This window comes from Plectropomus leopardus, chromosome 2 (genome assembly GCF_008729295.1).
Source record: "Plectropomus leopardus isolate mb chromosome 2, YSFRI_Pleo_2.0, whole genome shotgun sequence".
Lineage (NCBI taxonomy): Eukaryota > Metazoa > Chordata > Actinopteri > Perciformes > Serranidae > Plectropomus > Plectropomus leopardus.
Genome location: NC_056464.1, coordinates 19,840,357 through 19,859,795, shown reverse-complemented (window position 1 = coordinate 19,859,795; position 19,439 = coordinate 19,840,357). Strand labels below are relative to the sequence as shown.

Genomic DNA, 19,439 nt, shown 5'->3' with positions numbered 1-19,439 from the left:
TCAGTATTCAAACACTATAACGTTTACAACATGTTTCAGTCGGTCCCTAATTTCCCTGCATTGGGGCGCGTGTTTTTCTAAATAAGTTGTCCGTTGTTGGGCGGGGTTAGTACGCTTGTTGACTTGTCTCTTCAACAGGACTTTTCCGGGACACGCCGTATAAGTAAACATGCACAACCCCGGAGTGCTTCACCTGCGCAACTACATCGAAGAGTGTAGAGTTGGTTGAGCGGTTTCACTGCTGTCTACATCCGTCTTCGCCATGATTTACTAATTTCCCGCTAACGTTTTTTATTTACGAACTTAATGGGCCGTTTTGTTTTCATACTAAAGTACCACAGCTGTTAACTTGCATAGTCACAAAAACATATACATATAGCATTTTCTGATGAGACTTCTGACCCTTGTATTTATTTTCTATTTTATTTTATGATTATTATTTGTTATTACTGCTTTCCATTCGAGTTCTATTGTCAGCCTGCAATTTGTACTGTTTGTACTGTATTATCCGCTTGATGTAATGGCCAGAATTCGTTTCTGAATAAAGGTTTATTAAAAAGAAGAAGACAACAAAAAAAAATGTTCAAATGGGCCGGCTCTCGGGCAGTGGGGTGTGAACCATCTTGACAGCTAAATTCAAGATCTTTGGCTATACTTCAGGTTCATTTAAGACTCGGCAGCAGCACAACTGCATCTGACAGCCAAGGTGTCTTTGTCACTCTTAACAAAGGGACAAAGTATCGGGTATTGCAAGAATGGCTACAAAATTTTACGACCTTACAGCCAAACTGTTAACGGGAGAAACATTTAATTTCTCCTCCCTGAAGGGCAAAGTAGTCCTCATTGAGAATGTGGCGTCTCTCTGAGGTACGACCAGCAGGGATTACACCCAGATGAACGAGCTCCACGAGCGGTACGCCGAGAAGGGGCTTGTGATCCTGGGAGTGCCCTGCAACCAGTTCGGCCATCAGGTGAGGAAATTAATATCCTGCAGCTCTCTAGAACGAGGTTATTTGTATTCATATGTTTTAGTTTTATTTATTTTATTTTATTTTATTTTATTTTTCCTGCAAATACTTGATTTTGACATTCCGGAAATAGCCCCCTTGCTTTAAAATGTCATAAAATAACAAAAATAAAAGTATAAATAACAAATAGGCCTACTCAGGATCATACAACTATAGTAAATTATAATCAGGTTGTATTTTCTCAAGTTAAATTAGTTATGCTCCTGTTTGTGTTAGGTTCGAGCTTTAGTCTTATATTAAGTAAATTTGTAATTACAGCCTACTACAGACACAGTAATGTAAGTAAATTATTAAATTATCTTGAACATTTGTAAAAGTAAACCTAAAATTCAGTTATACGTTTTTTTGTTCTTTTTTTTTGTTCTTGTGAGTATCTCAGTTACTATGAGCAGTTTCAGCAATAAGGGATATTTCGGAAAGAGGAAGTTGTGGTAGTGTGAACAGGTTTCCAAACAACATAACAAAAGACCAACAAGAATGTTGAAGTTGTTCATTGTTCTTAATGCATGCAGTTTTTCCTGCTTCACCATGATAATACACACGATAAGCAAATGTTATTTATTAACTCAGTGTCACTGCCAAAAATAAGAGTAACTCATTGATAGACGGACACATAAACTAATGAGCAGGAAGTTAAACAGATGCTCGTGCTATTAATGTGAACCTCGAGTCAATCTGCAAGTTAACAACCAAACCAAAAGTTAGTTGTGTGCTAGAATGTTTTAACTGATCAAATTAATTTTCTAAAAAGCATCAAATAATTTGTTTGTCAAGTTTTCAAGCCCCCTGGATTTAAATTGAAACAGTTTTTGCCAGAGGTGTGGACTCGGGTCACAAAATTTGTTTTTCTGTCAGTCACGAGTCACAAATTTGACTACTTGACTTTAATACCAATGACCTGCGACCTCATCCTGAGTTGAGGCTTTTGACTTGAAAATATTTGATACTTTCCACCCAAGCCCAAAGATGAAAAATGTGTCATTTAAAAAGTGTGCAACCAATCAGCAATTACCGCTATTTATTTCCAGCAAGTTAACCCTGAACTCCCCGGATAATCCACTTTGTTGTAACCGGTCAAACAGCTGCAGGAAAGAACATGAAAAAATGGACATTATGTTACAGACAGTTGGAGAAAAGATGATACGAAAGATACATGTGTACAAATCATCATCATCATCAAAAAACAAATGTTAGTAGGCAAAACGTGCAGGTCAAAAATTAAAAATTATTTTTAAAAAAAATATCCTCCAACATATTTTAACAAATTAATACAAATTTTAAAAAGTCTTCCTGATTTTTGTAAAATGTAAGTATTTTAACTCTGTTACAATTACATTACATTTGGTGAAGAGTGCAATATGACTTGTTTAGGACTCGGGACTTGCTTGTCTTGTCTCGAAACTTAAGTGCAAAGACTTGAGACTTATTTCTAAACGCAAAATAATGATTTGGTCCCACCTCTTGTATCTAATCACTTCCCAAACAAAACTTTAAAATAAACGTCCATAGTGACATAATGCCGTGTTAACTTCCTATAACACTTACAACACAACTTCCTATCCTGTAAATCTCACATAATCACACAAAATCTTCTGATCAACCCCCGCAGGAGAACTGCAAGAATGAAGAAATTCTCGTGTCTCTGAAATACGTCCGTCCTGGAAATGGCTTTGAGCCAAAGTTTAACCTCCTGGAGAAAGTGGATGTCAACGGCAAGGATGCTCATCCCCTGTTTGTGTTCCTGAGAGAAAAGCTCCCGTTCCCCAGCGACGAGCCAAGCGCCCTGATGACTGACCCCAAGTGCATCATCTGGAGCCCGGTCTGCAGAAACGACGTGGCCTGGAACTTTGAGAAGTTCCTCATCGGGCCGGATGGAGTGCCGTTCAAGCGCTACAGCAGGAGGTTCCTCACCAGCGACATCGAGGGAGACATCAAGAAGCTCCTGAGCCAGGCTAACTAATCCACCCGTCCTCCTTCACCCATCCTACAGCTCCCACCTGCACCAGCACTACGTGCGCCTTAAGCTCCGTGTTTTTGTGTCCGTAGCTCCTGTAGATGGCGTTTGGTTCTTCTGCAGACCGCCTGTGCTCTCTCGTACACGATGGCTGAGTTCTGTTCTTTTACTACATGAAGGCATCCTCTGAAACCAAGCTAGTTGTGAGGGGGGGGGTCTGATGAAATGTAAAAGGCTGAATGTTTTCAGATGCATTGTGTGCATGTAAAGCACAGCTGTGTTTTGATGTATGAAGAGGAATAATAATAAAAGTATTTTTTCAACATTTCTTGACTGCTTCTCAGTGAAATTCTAGTAACTTTTTATGGACTTAAAAAAAAAAAAACCCTATCATGACTTCTGAATTTAGTTGGATTGATATTTTAAAGGTGATTTCGGTATTTTGCAACCTGGATTCTTTTTCCAGTGTTTTTGTGTCTAATTGATGAATGGGAACAACATTTTTTAAACCGGTCTGGTATTGAGCACCTACCAAACAGGCTGCAGTGTGACCACTTGGGGCTTGTTCACACCGTCAATGTTCGGCCAATAATTTTTTTTAATGCTGCTGGTCTCTGATCAATTTAAGTTTCTGAAAACATTATGGAGAGCGCCGTACAGAGATGGACCTTTTTTTTTTTTGAAGAGTAATATACTTCTTTTTAACCAGAAAATGCCCCAAAATCACAACTCTAAACCCACCAAACTATTAAAATAAACAGTAATTTTAGTTCATATAGAGCCAGCATATTTTTAAAATCTATTAGAGTGAATTAAGACATCATTTAAACCAACAGTGGAAAAACAAACCAAGATGGTTTTGTGAGTTTTTAGTTTCTGTTGACTTTGAATGAAGCGTGTTTTAGTCATAAAATTACTGTTCATTTACATGATTCAGGCTCAATAAAATTTGATAATAATACAATAAAACACAATAAAATAAACTGAACTGACCCTTTAATATTTTTTGATTCACACTAAATTTGGTAAAGTCCAAGTTTTAACTGCATTTAAAAAAAAAACTATCCTCTATGAAAGTCCCATGTTAAAATTATTTTTCTTACATGCAATCTTTAAATGACCAGTCATGGTGGGGAAAATGATCCATCTAGCACTTTGTGAAAACTGGATTTACAATAACAGTCTGATGACTAGGAGTACAGATCATAGCTCATGTTGCAACCTGTCAGCATGAATGCCATGCAATTAAGGTTTCATCACCTGCAAATTTACAGTTCTGCAATACATAGGTATTTCACAACCACCACTGACATTTAGCCAGCTTTGTTAGAGTCACAGCGAGTCACAGAGAGAAAGGTATTTTGTGTGTGTAATTAGTCCAAACAAACCACCCTGTTGAGGCTTCCAGTCTTTATTGTACTTTGAATTCAAATATTTCTCAGTTAAAAACAAATACTGTAGATATCGGCAATAAGATAAATATGAGGACAAGAGTTTGTACACCTATTTTCAATAGTGTGATTATTTACATCTCTTCGGTTATTTTAGAGTTTGAATTGCTGTCGTGATTTAAGGGGAAAACAAGATTCGCTGCATTTGGCAGCTGCATTTTGTTTTCAACTAAGTATCTAGGGTTACAGATATGATGTAAAGCTTTTCTAGGCATATAGGCATAAATGATTATACGTAGGTAGTCACCTCTGAACGACATGATGGGCAGGACCAACCAGCACAAAGGGCACTTGGAGGCCCTTCATATCAACATGCTGTAATGCAACTAAGTGCAGAATTTATGCCACAGAACAGGACTTATAGGATGTACTGACCACCATTAGACAGCAGACCCTTAAGACTGAGTTTAAGTATTTTATACTCCGTCACACTCATACAAGACACCTGCTGTAACTGCTTCCTGGGATAACTGTGTCTTTAAGACCCATTCAGATAAAAACAAAGGGATTCTTCTCTTATGCTACCAACCGAGACAACTTTGCCCTATTTTCCTAAACGGCTGAGTGGTGTACTATGATCACTGGAAGGGAAAACAAATGCCTGCACTCCGTGGGAATGCTGTTAAGGTACTGCTGTCCTGATGACGCGTGTAGATTGTTCCTGATGATAAGGAGCAAGTTCAAGTTTCATGAATAAAAGCACCACTTTTATACTAGTTTATTTTGCTTCACTCAGTGTGCTTTGAAGATATCAAATAACATAGCCATTTCAATACAGAGCTGCATTAATGTACAAGACTAGTAAGGACAAGCCATTGCAGGTGAGCTAGGGGTCCGATCAGGCAGCAATCAAAATATGCTTATAAGACACATTAAAAATGTTCTGGAAGTGTATGACGGACCGTAATCCTTAATGCTAAGGCCAAATCATACAATTCTGTCATGTCTAGATACACCAGAAGCAGGTAGATAATGTACTCATGGAGAATTCAAAGTGCCCCCTTTTTAGTCAGGCTGCAGGAATCAAAAGGCCGCTTTTGCATTGTGATTACAAAAAAAAAAAGAAGGAAAAAGAAAAATTGGTAGCAAGGGTAAGACTCCTCTCATTAGTTTAGGGTCCGAGAGACAGCAGAGCCCATTCTGTGCATTGAAGAACAAAAAAAGAGGATGGCTAAACAAGAGCTGAAAAACTGCTTTCCGCCATGGCTCATGTCAAAATGTAAATCTTAACATCTTGAAACAAGACATCCTTTCTGTGGTTTAGATTGCAACACAGACCTGGCAGCACAACTGCCAGTCTGCAGCAGCATCACCCCCCATCAGTGATCCACTCTACACAGGTGGAATAAGGTCACACGATTCTTTCCACAAGCACGGTGTGTATTGTTCTGCGTGCAGATCACACTGATAAAGTCTGCATTTACCTCAGCACAGCAAGATATTTAGAGATAAATCTAGGCACGACGCCAGTATCCTGCTGAAGTCTTAACAGTTGGTTACATCATGAAAACCTTGGAACGCTTTGGTTGAAACAACATGTGCATTTGGCTTCTTTTGTTTATATTACTGAAACATTTGTTTATCTACGCATTTGAGGGCACTTCTAACATTCTGTTCATCCAGTGAGAGGATCTTAATCCACCTATACTCCTCTTTTAGTTCCAGACTAGTAAACTAAGAAATCAGCAGGCCACCCGCTGCGGGGAGGACGTCTCTCGGGTCATTCTTCTGACACGGTTGTTGGCTCTATTTGACAACATACGAGATAGAAATCAAATAAAATATGGGGAAGGAAGGATTAATAATGTTAAGTCTGTGGAGTCCTCTGTCACTAAAGTAGCTTTGTGTGTGCGTCCGAGTGTCTCTATTTGCCGTATGTGTTTCAGTGCGTGTCCCTTTTAACGTCAGGGCTCCTCAGTTTGTGTCCATGTGATCATCGGCAGCTTCCGGGGCTCCTCCCAGCGAGGCCGAAGGCTGAGGTTTGGAGGGGGCTTCCTCGTCTCTGCGCTGATAGAACAGCACGTAGGCTGCTTTAGTCTGCAAGAGGCGACAAGGATAGCATTACACTACGAAAAAACGGACACTCGACACTGAGGACGGACTGATAAGAAGGCTGAGGGCGTATCTTCATTAAACATCCGTCAATGATAAATTAACAAATGCTGCATCTCTGGGGGGTATCTGAGTACAGGACACCAGGAGTTATTAAACCTTGGTTAACCTGCTACACAACAGCTTTTTCTTTCCTTATCTGACAGCGTGTTTCTTTCCTCCAAAAGGGGGCGCGGTCTTGGTGATGACTCACTGCCAGTGTGGTCTATGTGTGTCACATGATACTACTCACACAGTGCAGTGGTGTATTTTAAATCAGTACTACCAGGGATGTATCTCACATAACGATATTTCTGGACATATTTTAAATATTGGCCAAAATAACCTATATTCAAACATTTTCCAAAACTTTATGTTAATTCCGAACCATTTCCAAAATTTCCAGGAATTCCATGACTGAGGGAACTGTCTTAAGACTCAAAACTCACCACAATCTGGTCCTCTGAGGCAGAGGAGACACTGCTGTCATCAAAGTAATACCACTTTCCATCCACTTTATTCTTGCCATAAGCCGTGTCTGTTGCAGGGAAAAGGGGGTCAGACAAATAGATATTCGGTTCATTTGTTTATCCAGGGCGAGATAAATATCTTATCACGCCAGTTCACCATGAATGAACAAAGCAAACAAAACAAGAACTTGACAATGAGTCCACAGAGAACCCTTTGCCACATTAAAATCCAACTGATAAGTGTCTATGGAGATACACCTTTTGGTTCAGCAGACCATCTGTTAACACGTATTGCTTGTACGCTGTGAGACTAAATGTGTTGGTAGTGGCACAAGAACTAGAGTGGATTTTTACTGGCTGAAACCCCACCCAAAAAAGCAGTTTAATATTAAAAAAGATAAATTCTTTACAATTTTTTCAAGTCTATTGATGAGGAGTAAGATTGGCCTATGATAACTGTTCCAGAAGAAAGCAAAGTGCTATTCAGGAGATTAAAATGACAGAAAAAAGAAGAAAAAAATCAACATTGACTTACAGTGACCCCCTCCCATTCCTCCATAGTGGTTTGACACGGCAATGAGGTCATAAGTGTAGGGGCCGGCCTTAGGGTCACACACAAACTCTGACATGTTCAGATCCCTGACAAAGAAAATATCATCAGTTGCTGGAAAATAAAATGGCACTGCAACCACACTGAAACTGAGTTATAAAACTTTGAGTAACCAATAACTATACAGGAGATGCTCTTAAAGTCACATTCAATGTAAAACACAGTGAGCCTACTGTATGTTTAAGCCAACCTTAGTAAGCATGAGTCAGCATTTTCTAAAGCTGGATTACATTTCCTCTGCCTCCTAGTTTCTAATGGATCAAGTTCCTCAACAGAGATCAAAATGTGCTGCACACACAGCGCCAAGAGGGAGACAGGTAGCCACAATTTCTCTATTTCAAAACGAAAAGGAAAAAGTGCTAACAGAAACCAGGTTAATGACTCATCAAGAGGTACTTCTGAAGGCTATATTAGTTACACAACTCAAGATAAGGAGACACTGGTGTATTTGTTCTTTGCAGTATGAAGTAAATTCCCTGAAGCAAGAGTCCATTTCTTGAAAGTACAATAAATACAGTATTTCCTCGTTCCGACCTTGGGCAGTTTTGTTCTGAGTTTTAAACTACAGCTCCCCCTTCTGTTTAAGAGCAACTGATACTGCTGTGTCACTCACAAAACACATTTTTTCAAATTGAGCGAAATAATGTGCATCCACAGCTCATTTTGTCACAACCTGGCGTGCATTTCTAATTACTTTCTCAATTAATAAACTGATAAATGATTACAATTCTACACTGAGTGATACTTGGTGACCAAAATCCATTTTTCAGTTCCCATGTCTCAAAGCCATTTTTTTTAAATGGGTTTTTGTTAGATGCCTGAAATAAGGTCAGCAGTTTACAGAAGCTTTAGAGATTTCCATGTTTTTTCTGTGACATGAAATAAATCAGTAGATACCCCACTTGTGAATTTTGTTTGTTTTGTTTTATGCATTTTGAAAAGGCAATTGCTAACAAGTGGCTATTTAAAATACAGACATGGTCAGGAACATTAAACATCATCATCTCACTAAACAACAAGTTTAGTGGTGGTGACAGAATACATGCGACCATTTTCGACTTTGTTCATAGCCTATCGATAGCTGGCAATTGCATTAACGCTTCATAATCATAAAAGGAGTAATCTTTTATGAAAATAATCTTACTGTACGAAACATGAAAGTACCATAAACGTTTGGCATTTTCTGAGAAAACCAGGACGAAACCAACATTTTACCAGCATCTCTTTATTCTCATAATTCTAAGAACCGATAGGACAAGAGTCTTAGGTCTTATTAAATTCAATCTAAAATTTAAAGGCCCAAAACATCAACTGTCAGCCTTCACAAGTGTTTATTATTCTGACTGATCAGACAACTTCTCAGTACATCTGGGACTACTAGAAAGACAACAGTGCCCTTTTCTCAATATAAGACTAAAGGAGTGATGCTTAACTCACGGTCCATGGGCCAGATGTACCAATTGTCCTAGAAACGCCTCTGTATACACCTCATCTGTGCGGGTTGCTCTGACTAGATTTGCCTTTTAGCAAAGATGAGCGAGGACAGCAAACGACGAAAGGTTGACAACAGGCAAATCATTTATTATGTACTGAAAAAATTATATTTCTGTTTATTTTTTTAACTGGCTCTTGTCATTTTGCAAAGACATCCACCTGGCAAAGCAAGTTAAGCATGTCTGGTTGAAAGCCTTCTTCTTTAACTTATCAACTATCCTAAAAATGATCAATACTCCTGCATACCTGATGGGAAAGTCCACCACTGTGTCCAGCTTGTCCCTCCAACACCGGTTATAGGAGAACCGCTTTAGATGAACTACAAGAATGCGAGGCAGCGACCACAAGTCAAACTTTTTTGTGGCCTGTTGGTGTTTCTTACATGTTGGACAATACCTGCATAGAAAAAGAAACGTATTCGTAAGACAAAGATAGAAACGTAACTGGTGGTTCGACACTGAACTAGGCTGTAGTTGTGAACCTTACCATGGATCGTGCTCTCCGAGTGTCTCCATGGTGGTGAAGAGCTCGATGCACTCCCTCAGAGCCACAGTGGCTTTCTTCTTTTGGGGCTGGAGCATGCTCTCGTGCTTCTCGTAGGCCTACGCAGAATATCCACACAAATATAAACAGACTGTTTTGAAAATCTCTGCAGGGGATTTTTCTGATACATATTAACCAACTGACCTCTGCTTCCTGTTCATCATAACACAGTTTCTTTGACTCTGTGTCCCAGTCAATCGCCACTGTGGAATGTGCTGCAGAGAGAGACGGGTGGGAGAGGCTGTGTCAACACAAAGTGGCCTCAAAAAAATAAAACTATCCATGCAATTGAAAGTTTAAAAGATGAGCACTGACGATTCAGTTTGAGGACATTTCCATCACAGGGCAGCGGGCTGATGTTAGCTGTTCCATAAGAGTTGACTATGCTGAAAGTGAAGAGCTTTGCTGGTGAAGAGCACTGCTTGGTCATGCCTCCTTTAGGGCCATTTTCCAAGTCAGAGGTTTCCTCTTCCTCCTCCTCAGACTGACCGTTCTCTGGCTCTGGACTCACCTGGTGGTCCATGGCCTCCTCCTCACCTGCACAAATACCAATAAAATCTTGTCAATTTTGAAGTTCTGTTTGCATGGCTGATCAATGTTTCCTTTGCATTCAATTGCTGACAGAAAACATTCGCTGCTTACCATCATATAGCCCGTTAGTTTCATTGCACGTCCCTGAGTGGTTGCTGCCGTTACTGGAGCTGGCACTGCACGAAGCCCCGTCTGACAGGGGGCTCCCACAGCCACCCAGGCTGGCATTGTGACTAGACGATGTGGAACATTCAGGAGCCTGGCTGCAGCTGGCAAAGGTGGCTGAGGCTGAGGCCCTGCTCTCAGTGTTGGGGCTCTGGGATTGTTTTACATAGCGCCTGCAACAGGGAACAAAGCACATCAGTTAACCAGCAAATACACTCACTTTACATTAGCAGTCACTGCACCGTCACGCTGTTTCCTTCCTTGCACAGTAGGTCCTTACCCAATCCTCTCCAGGATCTTGTCATAAAGAACGTCTGCTATGAGGTTGTGTCTGGGCACGGTGATGAGTAAAGGCTGGCCAAACAGCATGGTGCTTGAGGAACTTCCAGCATGCTTGGAGTGGCGCTCCCTGAAATATACAGGCAGGTTCATCCTCTCGCTGTCCTCTTCCTGTACCTCATACCTGCGAAGAGCGACAACACAAACACACTCATCACACACACCTTAAAGAGCAGCAAGTGACTCGCTTTTAGACCTGCACCAAGAGAAATCAAGTTTTTAAATTGTATTTTTTCTAGACTTACACAAAGATGTCATCCTTTTCCATGATTTGGTTGAGGCCATCATCCCGTCTGTAAATTTTATGGAACCTATGATTGTAAACGTCAGCCACCACCATCTACAAAGAGAAGTGAATTCAAAGGTTAGCACATAATGTTTCCATTTCAACCAAAGAGGAAGAAAATGTTAAGCTGGAAGTATTAAAGGAAAAAGTTTTTACATTTTCCGGAGGGAATCCACACAGTTTGGACAAGGCGCTGCACAGGTCTGTCACTGTACCCAGTTTGGGGACCACTACTCGATACTGTCAGACAAAGAAAAAACAGATATTAAGATCTAAGTCAGGGAACTGCTAAATTAAATGCCTGAGCTTTGAGAAACATCAACAGCCAGTACAAAGCCAACTCTCTTTAAAAGCTGGAATACTAGCATTAGTTAGTTGGTATTAATTAGAATTAATTTAACCACAGTAGTTTGAGTCTAGAGAGTTCATTTCCACCTCACCTGCGTGGGTCTGGACTGTGGGTCCGATCGCACCAGGAAAACCTCCATAGTGCGGTCCTTCTTCATGGGCAGAGGCAGTGTGAGGTAGCAGAATGGGTCAAAGGTTACAGACACCTTGGAGCACTCTGGGCACACCAAAGTGGACTTGAAGAGGCCGTGGAAAATATCAACGATAATAGAGTCATTGCGCAAGCGGTGGTTCGTCCAGGCTTCCTTTGCAACAATCTGTAATTCCACAACCAACATGGAAAAACTTTCATTAGATGCCATTTAAAAACCTCAGAGAGAAAGAGTGCAACTTGATATTTTGTGATGAGTAATTCAATGAAGCATTTTGCTCTTCTGTTATTTAGAGCTGCATGTTTGATCAATTAGCTATCAACTATTAAAGAAATCACCAACTAATCTGATTATATATTAATTGATTTGAGAAATTTTTAAGGAAAAAAGGCCAAAATTTCTCTTATCCCAGCTCCTTATTTGGAAATATCTTCTGTGTTTTTTGTTTTTTTTAAACTTCTCTATGCTGCAGACTCAATATATTTCAGATGTGAACAAAATAAGACATTAAGGACATCATCTTTGGGAAACACTCAACAAAATTGTTTTTACCATTTTCCTTACATTTTATAGACAAAACAACAAATCGTCTGATCAAGGAAAAAAAACAACAGATTAACCAATGATGAAAATAATGACTAGTTGCAGCCCTGTTATAAAACAGTGTTTATAAAAGCACACTATGTGCAACTTCAAAAGATTACACTATGACTATGTCTTGCTGCTCAGTTAATCTCTGAAATCTAAAGCCAATTTCACCTTCATAAATCAAAACACAACATAGCTCGATGTGCTGTGAATGTTAAAAATGGAAGCAGCATTATTTTGTGGCATCAGACTGAACTACTGAATGCAGATTTCATTTTCCTTTTTGAAAAACAATAACCCTGAAAAACCACACAAGGTAATGTCCACAGTTTGAAACCAGTATCACGCCACATATAAATATGCGCTATACCTCGTCTGGACGGCCCTCTGCATCCCTCAGGGCCAGGTAAGGCTTCTTCTTGACGCGGTTTAGATCTTCATGGAGCCCGTCGAGCAGGAAGGCCAACAACTCCTGTGAGTCTTGCTGTTGATAGCCTGAAAACTGGGGGGCAAAACGCCCGACCTGTGTCTGGAAAAAAAAAAGGTACATTTTATTAACTTTGTTTGTAGGTTTAGGATTATGAATAGGATTATTTTCAATCTTTACTCATTCACTTCAGATTTAAGCTGCTTGACACAACTCACTTTAAAGGTACGTGGGGCCACATAGCTGCTGCGGCTCAGCCACATCTGCTTTACTAGATCTGCATAGGCCTCGGCAATCTCGCCCCTCATTCCCAGGGGATTCTCTCGGTTAATCTCTGCCTCATACTGGTCATTGAGGAAGTACTCGGTGAGATGAGATGCATTGCTCAGGCACTGAAAGAAGAGGAATTAAAGTGGATTATGTGAACATAAAACCTCAAAACATGCAACTGACTTTCTCCAAAAGTTGTAAGTGTAGCATTTTAGTTTGGTTTTTTTTACCTGGAGGGCAGAGTTCATGAAGCACGTGTTGCCCAAATTACTGAGACCACACAGGCCAGGCTGTGACTGTGACTCTCTGTAGTTGTAGGAGGAGCTGTATGAATTGTAGCCCCCCAGTCTGTTGGAAAAGTATATGTGTTACTTGTGTGCATCTTCCTCTGTGCTATGATGAAGCCAATACCAAACACTTATGTTTAAACATGACATTTAAATATGGCATGTGCATAAAATATCAGATTAATAAAATACCAGAAAATACAAGAGAACACGTTCACCACTTAAATGAATGGTCAACAAGCAATATTACCTCGGCTAAAGCCGCAACTCTTAAAATACTGATTTACACAATCATGCAAACCCTAAACAAATATATGCACAAAAGCACATGATTACAGGAGCTCACTGCAGTTCATGTAAAATGTTATGTAACAGATGTTTTATGCAATCAAAGGAGCTTTCTCTTGCAAATTCAGTCAAACTTTTCAACTTTTATTTTGCATTTCATATGAAATTGTGTGTCTAACACACTAACCTCTATTCAGCAGGAAACCAGTTACTGGTAGATTTCTACTTAGACTGTAGTTAAAAGCAGATTGAGGATATATTATTGCTACTTTTAATGTCAAACCATCTCCTGAGGTGGTTGGGACTATCAAAAGAACATCAAAGCCTTTTGAATAAGTTGTCTGCACTTACTTCAGACGTCATTACTGCAGGTACATCTTATTTCTCTTTAGAACTTAAAGCAATGTCCCTGAATGCACTAGTGAAGTGGCAAATCTTATGCTGAGCTTGAATGTGAGCACAGATCTTCCTCTGTATGCAACTTTTTTTTTTTCATTCAAGGACGCTGCGCAAATGCTTTGTTTTTGTTCAGACTAATTTAGTGTTTTGTTCTCCGGTAAGCTGTGGCAATGCAATCTCTACTGAGATGCTACTTTATAAGTTACAACTGATGCTATCCAATACAGCGATTGGCAATAAATCCTATCTGTATGATCTGCATTAGGTTTTTGTTGACATAAATAGGGGGGGATAAATAATTATGAACACCTGTCAATGTAACAAACAGTCTACACTCTCCAAAGTTGAGTGGAGTTGAATAAACCTCAAGATTTTGGTTGCAGCTATATGTACCAAATAAACTGGTTACTTTGAGTATAGCCTTTGCTAATTAAATTGCATAGTTCATGCTATTTCACAAAATAGTTAATCAACTTTTCAGTAATCCTTCTAACCTCTAGGTAGCACTGAACTTCAGAAAGAGCAGATGCAAGCTTCTTACGGCCATAAAGCCTTTTCCGGCAAGCACTATAATGGACCCATGCTGCAACAATATGGTTACAGTGAGTTCTTTTATTCCATGTTTCTCATCATGCAGTATGATAAAACTATGGTGATACACACACTGTAGTGTACAGTATGCACATATTTGATATCAGCCGGCTATCAAATGGATGTTGGCATGCACTGCTTTTCTGGGTCACACACAGTGTCGGACAAACCCAATACAAAACAAATTTACAATGTAAAAACTGACGAACATTGAAACAATGAAAAGCAGAAGTACTATTGACCGTTTCATTGCTATTTTGTTGCTTGGAACAAAGGTTTGGTCCCTGTCCACTTCCTCTCTGCTACCGAATCAACAAGCATTGCGACAAAACATTTTTACCCATTTCAAATGTTCATTCGTTTTAAAGGTCTGTAAATTAACTAACAATTTGAGCAGAGAAAAAGCACACACTTTTAATTCGGCAGTAACAGACATTGAATTATCTGTTGTTTTTTTTTCAGCAAAGATCTAATGTTCTGATGCGGGTCTGTAGAGGCTGAACCGTAATGTACTGATAAGAGAATGCCTTAAATGCAAGAGTAGCGCACAAAAATCTCCTCTTAAATCTCCCATACAATCCACTGGCATGAGAATAATTGGATTTGCAGGCCTCATCATAGTTCAAACTATGTCTTTGGAGAGCTGATAACCACATGAGCTGAGGAAGTAACTGGTACATGAGTACATTGAGTTAGATGAACTGCTGGTTGTTATGTGTTTGTACCAAACTCATGTGATCATAACTGAAAAGTCTTGTGCCACAAAAACACATACAGTAAATGCCCAGGAAAGGTAAAGGACGGTACTCTGTGCATGGGGAAAACAGTGTGGGGGGGTTAAATCAATACAAAACTCTTACCTGTTGCCAGAGGAGGTGCTGTTGTTAAGTGTGTAGCCAGGGCTACAGCTGCTGTCTCCATTGGTTACTGTTGAGGAGATGCTGGCTGTTGAGTTGGAGGAGAGTTTTGGGGAGGTAGTGAAATTCCTGGATGGGGTTGTACTGGATCTGGTGAGCAATAACAAAACCACATTTTAGGGAAGCACATTTCTAAAAACAGCATTAAACTTTCAAGGACACAACTTATCTCCTGTTCTTGACTGACAATAAAAAAAACAAACAACAAGGTATTTGCTTACTTGGGATGAGAGGCTTGTCTGGGCCATGTGCCATCCTCATTCTTACGCTCAATCACAAGCACCTGTGGGAGAACAAGCTGAGTGAGAGCCAAGCCGGCACAACTGACCTTCATGCCAGAGCTATCATGTCTCAGGCTTGAATTTAATACTAAATGTGCACCATGTGCTGCCAAGATTTAGCTGCTGCAGGTAGGTCTATCAACTGCATTAACTTTGATGTGTGATTAGTTCGTTTTTGACCTTCGGTTTAAAGTTTTAGGACATTGGGTGCTGGGATAAATTGAAACTTTTGTCCCGTGTCTTTCACATTGCAACTCATGACTATGAAGTACATGAGTATGGGTGCAATAGCATGAACATCACAGTACAGTACAGTACAGTTTAATGTAATTTAGTAAACTGTAACCAACAGTAAAACTTTGAAAGATCATTTTTTTTATGGAAAGGTCATGGTGTTAGCTAAACTCAACAGTAACATTTGAGGCGATGTGATCTTGCTGAATTAGATTATGTTATGCAGTAAGATGTCATTCTCTTCCCTACACCCAGTCCAGCCACCCCTTATATATAGGAAATGCAAAATATAAACAAAAAAATACATTTCCCAGTGCTATGACTTAACTTCAGCATCCAAAATTACAATATAGCTGAACCAAAAGCTGACTTCTCTGACAAAAGAAGACTTACACACTATAATCCTAACAATATCTTGTTGCAGAACTAATGTACAGTATTGCAATAGAGACCTAGAGTTCCTGTTATTCCTGTAATGCTTGTAAATCATTTATGTATGCACAGTAAGTACCAGTATGTTACTGGGCCATGGTGTTCTTCAAAAGACAAGAGGAACAGACTCTATCAGTGATATGAAGGTTATTTGAATAACACAGCTCTACACTACCTGCCCCTGGAAGAGACCAGCATCCTGTACAGTGCTGTCTGGCTTGTTCAGCTGCTCGTAGGTGTTGCTCATGTATTTGTTCCAGAGCCGTGTCTCCTTCTCCGATGGAATATTGAACAGCGTCCTCATCTCCTTCTCTATAGTATCTGGAGAGTGGGGAATTGCAGGTATTTTCTTTATTCAATTTGTACACAGAGCACATTTAAAAGACTGACAATGTGTAGATATTTCCAACGTATGGGCAAGCATCTATCTAGTTATTTTCAATACAAAGTTGAATCTCAAAAAACACTTTTGAGTATCTCACCTATAGTATCAGCTTTGCTGAAATGACGCGTGACAACATTGTCCATGTTGTCATTCTCACACAAGTTCAGCTCCAGCAAATAGACCTCCACCTTACAGTGCTTAACAAACATGCCATGTTCAACAACCTGGAGAGGAAAGACGACATTTAGGAGCCCAATCCGTAAGTGAAGGGCCAAAGTTATTTATTTATTTATTTATTTATTTTTTAAATCTTGGATGGCATTACCTTCCTGACGATGGGTCGCTGACCCTCAAGGCAGCCGTACCAGCTGACAAGCTTATTCCAAGCCTCAGTGGGTACAAGGACATAGTCCAGCTCATCTATAAGGTGCTCTTTCAGGGCCTGAGTCTCCTGGTCTTTAAGGGGAAGAAGATATCAGAATAACTACAGGCTGAAGAACAGCTCTTTGCATCAATATGTGGGATTATGTCGTTTTTATCAGCAACCAAATCAACACACAACAGATGCCTGTTTGAAGGTATACCTGAGAAAAGCCCGGAGTTGTCAATCGGCCCTGGGTAGAGGCTCCGTTCTCCAACATTGTACATATCCCAGCTGTCAAATCCAACATACTTCTTCCATTGTTTGAACCACCGACTGTCTATTAGATACCTAAAACAAATGGGTTGGTAACAGTTAATGACAAATACATCACACTTGATCGTTGCATCTGAACCTTTACAGGTCTAGTGTGTGTTGGATTTTGGAGCATCTGAATCTGCAGTGAAGTTGCAGATTGCAAATAACTGAAGCATTCCCTGTAGGCCAAGCCTGTAAAACTACAACGGCCAATGTAAAAATGTCAATGGCCAAATCTAGAGCCAGTGTTTGGTTTGTCCATTCTGGGTTACTGTAGAAACAAAATGACGGACTCAGAGGAAGAGCACCACCCAGTCCATATGTAGCTATAAACAGCTCATTCTAAGGTAAGGATAACACGAATCTTACAATCAAGTGATAACACTCAAATGAAAACATAACTATGAATATTAGATTCCACTCATGCCAACAAACCTACCTAAAACCTACACATTGAACCTTTCAGACTCATAGTTCATAAAACATTTTTTATTTATTTGATTTGTTTGGAAAATTGAGTAAGGGCAGAAAACTATCAAAGGGATGATACAGTGTATGGGGTTTGGAGAAACATTGTACTGGTCTTATGCCAACTGGGAACATTATGCAACACCAAACTGCCTTGGCATTTGCAGATATAGTAACAGCAAGCAAGTTTGACCTAATCTCCCAAGCGAGAATCTCCTTTAGTTAATAGGCTTGTTAGCAAGCATTCCCATAGTAAGACGTTGCGGTCATGGAACTTTGTTTAGCTTGACCACTGTCAGATTTAATGCAATAGCCTCAAGCCGGAGGTGTCTCAAAGTAAGGTGTGTGATATTTGCCCTTTGACTTTAGGTCAGCATCCCCCTTACCTTGTGAAAATCATACATTCAAATGTAATGCAATGATATAGTAGCTGATATTTAACCACAGTATCAAACACTAGGCATAGCTGATACGTTTTAACAACTATATGATCATGTACGCTGAGGAGCTAGTAGCTGACACATAATAGATGTGCTATGTTATTCTCTTTGTGGCCCTTTTCTGTCAACACATAAAGCAATTCAAATTCTTGCTTATCTGACCGTTTTCCGTAGTAAAACTGAATTGCTGTTGTGAAGCTTCTTTAATACAACTAGCTGCATTATGTCAAGGCCTGGATGGTCTTTATGATAAGAAACAATGTTAGCTAACGTTTTCACAGGAAGCCGGCCAGTAAGGAAACCTGTCAGACAACTTCAATTAACATGTCACTACAGGCGGGTAACAACATTGTAAAACATCCCTGTCAATTGGCCCCATTTCCTGAGCACTAACTATCTGACAACGAGCCGGTTTGACTAGCAGGGGAACCTACCACCTGAATCCAGGGCCTAACGTTATTCTCCCAGCCGACTAGCCACCACACCAGCCAACGTCACCTAACTTGTCACAAAACAGGTATTAACATCCGAGTACTCTACAGTTGAGCCACTAAGCTAGCCACGATAGTTAGGTTGTTTACGGCTTTCGTTAATAGTGGTTATGACAGGCACCACTCTAAACAGAGATATTGTGAAGTCTGGTTGGCTAGCAGCTAGCATGCTAACCTGTTAAACATTAGCTCAGCAGCTTTCGCTTCAGACTCGCAACCAATGATGCCGTTAGCCTGCTAGCTTTAGCGTATTAGCATTTCCTGTTTCTAGCTAACGCTAACTGAAACACCCTGGTAACGCTGGTCGACTCTCACCATTCGTCTCCCTTTCTTAGCGTTGTCTTCAAAAGTGACCCGATAGTCTGTTTTTGATTCTCCGTTGAAGGGGTTGGCATTTGTGCGGCTACCGGCTCCGAGTCGGAGTCTGCCGCGCCACCCGGCTCGGGTCCGCCTCCCTCGGCCATCATGCAGCGAATGTGCCGGTGTCGTGAACGCGCGGATGCAGGAGGCGCACTTGAGCGAGCTTCAGAGCGCCGCTCATGGGAAAGCTTCTTCCTCTACGGTCATTACACAACCGAGGAGAGCTGCTGCAGCACTCCAGCGTGAACGCTGTGCCATCGCCATCATCACACCAGGCAGGCAGATGCTAAACGGCACACTGTCTCGGGTCAACTGTGTATCAGAAGGGCTACTTTACAAAAAACATCCGTGCACTCACTGCTGTGATCTCTTCAGAGGAATCCACCAAACTCCAGTGGTAAAATGTAATATAGTACAAGTGCTTAAGTATGAATTCGAGG

The 19,439-nt window shown here is 40.3% G+C and overlaps 2 protein-coding genes across 2 annotated transcripts; one reads left to right on the top strand and one right to left on the bottom strand.

Annotated features, from left to right (window-relative positions):
* The first annotated feature begins 673 nt into the window (after positions 1 to 673).
* On the top strand, positions 674 to 3,307 carry gpx1b (glutathione peroxidase 1b). The gene is made up of 2 exons (XM_042504235.1): positions 674 to 971; positions 2,638 to 3,307. The coding sequence occupies exons 1-2, from the start codon at positions 756 to 758 to the stop codon at positions 2,986 to 2,988; spliced, it is 567 nt and encodes a 188-aa protein (XP_042360169.1). The 5' UTR covers positions 674 to 755; the 3' UTR covers positions 2,989 to 3,307.
* A 1,070-nt stretch (positions 3,308 to 4,377) lies between these two features.
* Positions 4,378 to 19,134, bottom strand: usp4 (ubiquitin specific peptidase 4 (proto-oncogene)). Its single transcript, XM_042504224.1, has 22 exons — positions 18,955 to 19,134; positions 17,146 to 17,273; positions 16,887 to 17,017; positions 16,659 to 16,785; positions 16,352 to 16,497; positions 15,451 to 15,512; positions 15,173 to 15,319; positions 12,978 to 13,095; positions 12,696 to 12,869; positions 12,421 to 12,579; positions 11,403 to 11,627; positions 11,119 to 11,202; positions 10,922 to 11,016; positions 10,618 to 10,800; positions 10,284 to 10,510; positions 9,957 to 10,178; positions 9,786 to 9,856; positions 9,585 to 9,700; positions 9,345 to 9,494; positions 7,530 to 7,633; positions 6,974 to 7,062; positions 4,378 to 6,470 (listed from the first exon to the last, which is right to left on the bottom strand). The coding sequence occupies exons 1-22, from the start codon at positions 19,104 to 19,106 to the stop codon at positions 6,348 to 6,350; spliced, it is 3,033 nt and encodes a 1,010-aa protein (XP_042360158.1). The 5' UTR covers positions 19,107 to 19,134; the 3' UTR covers positions 4,378 to 6,347.
* Between the last annotated feature and the right edge of the window lie 305 nt (positions 19,135 to 19,439).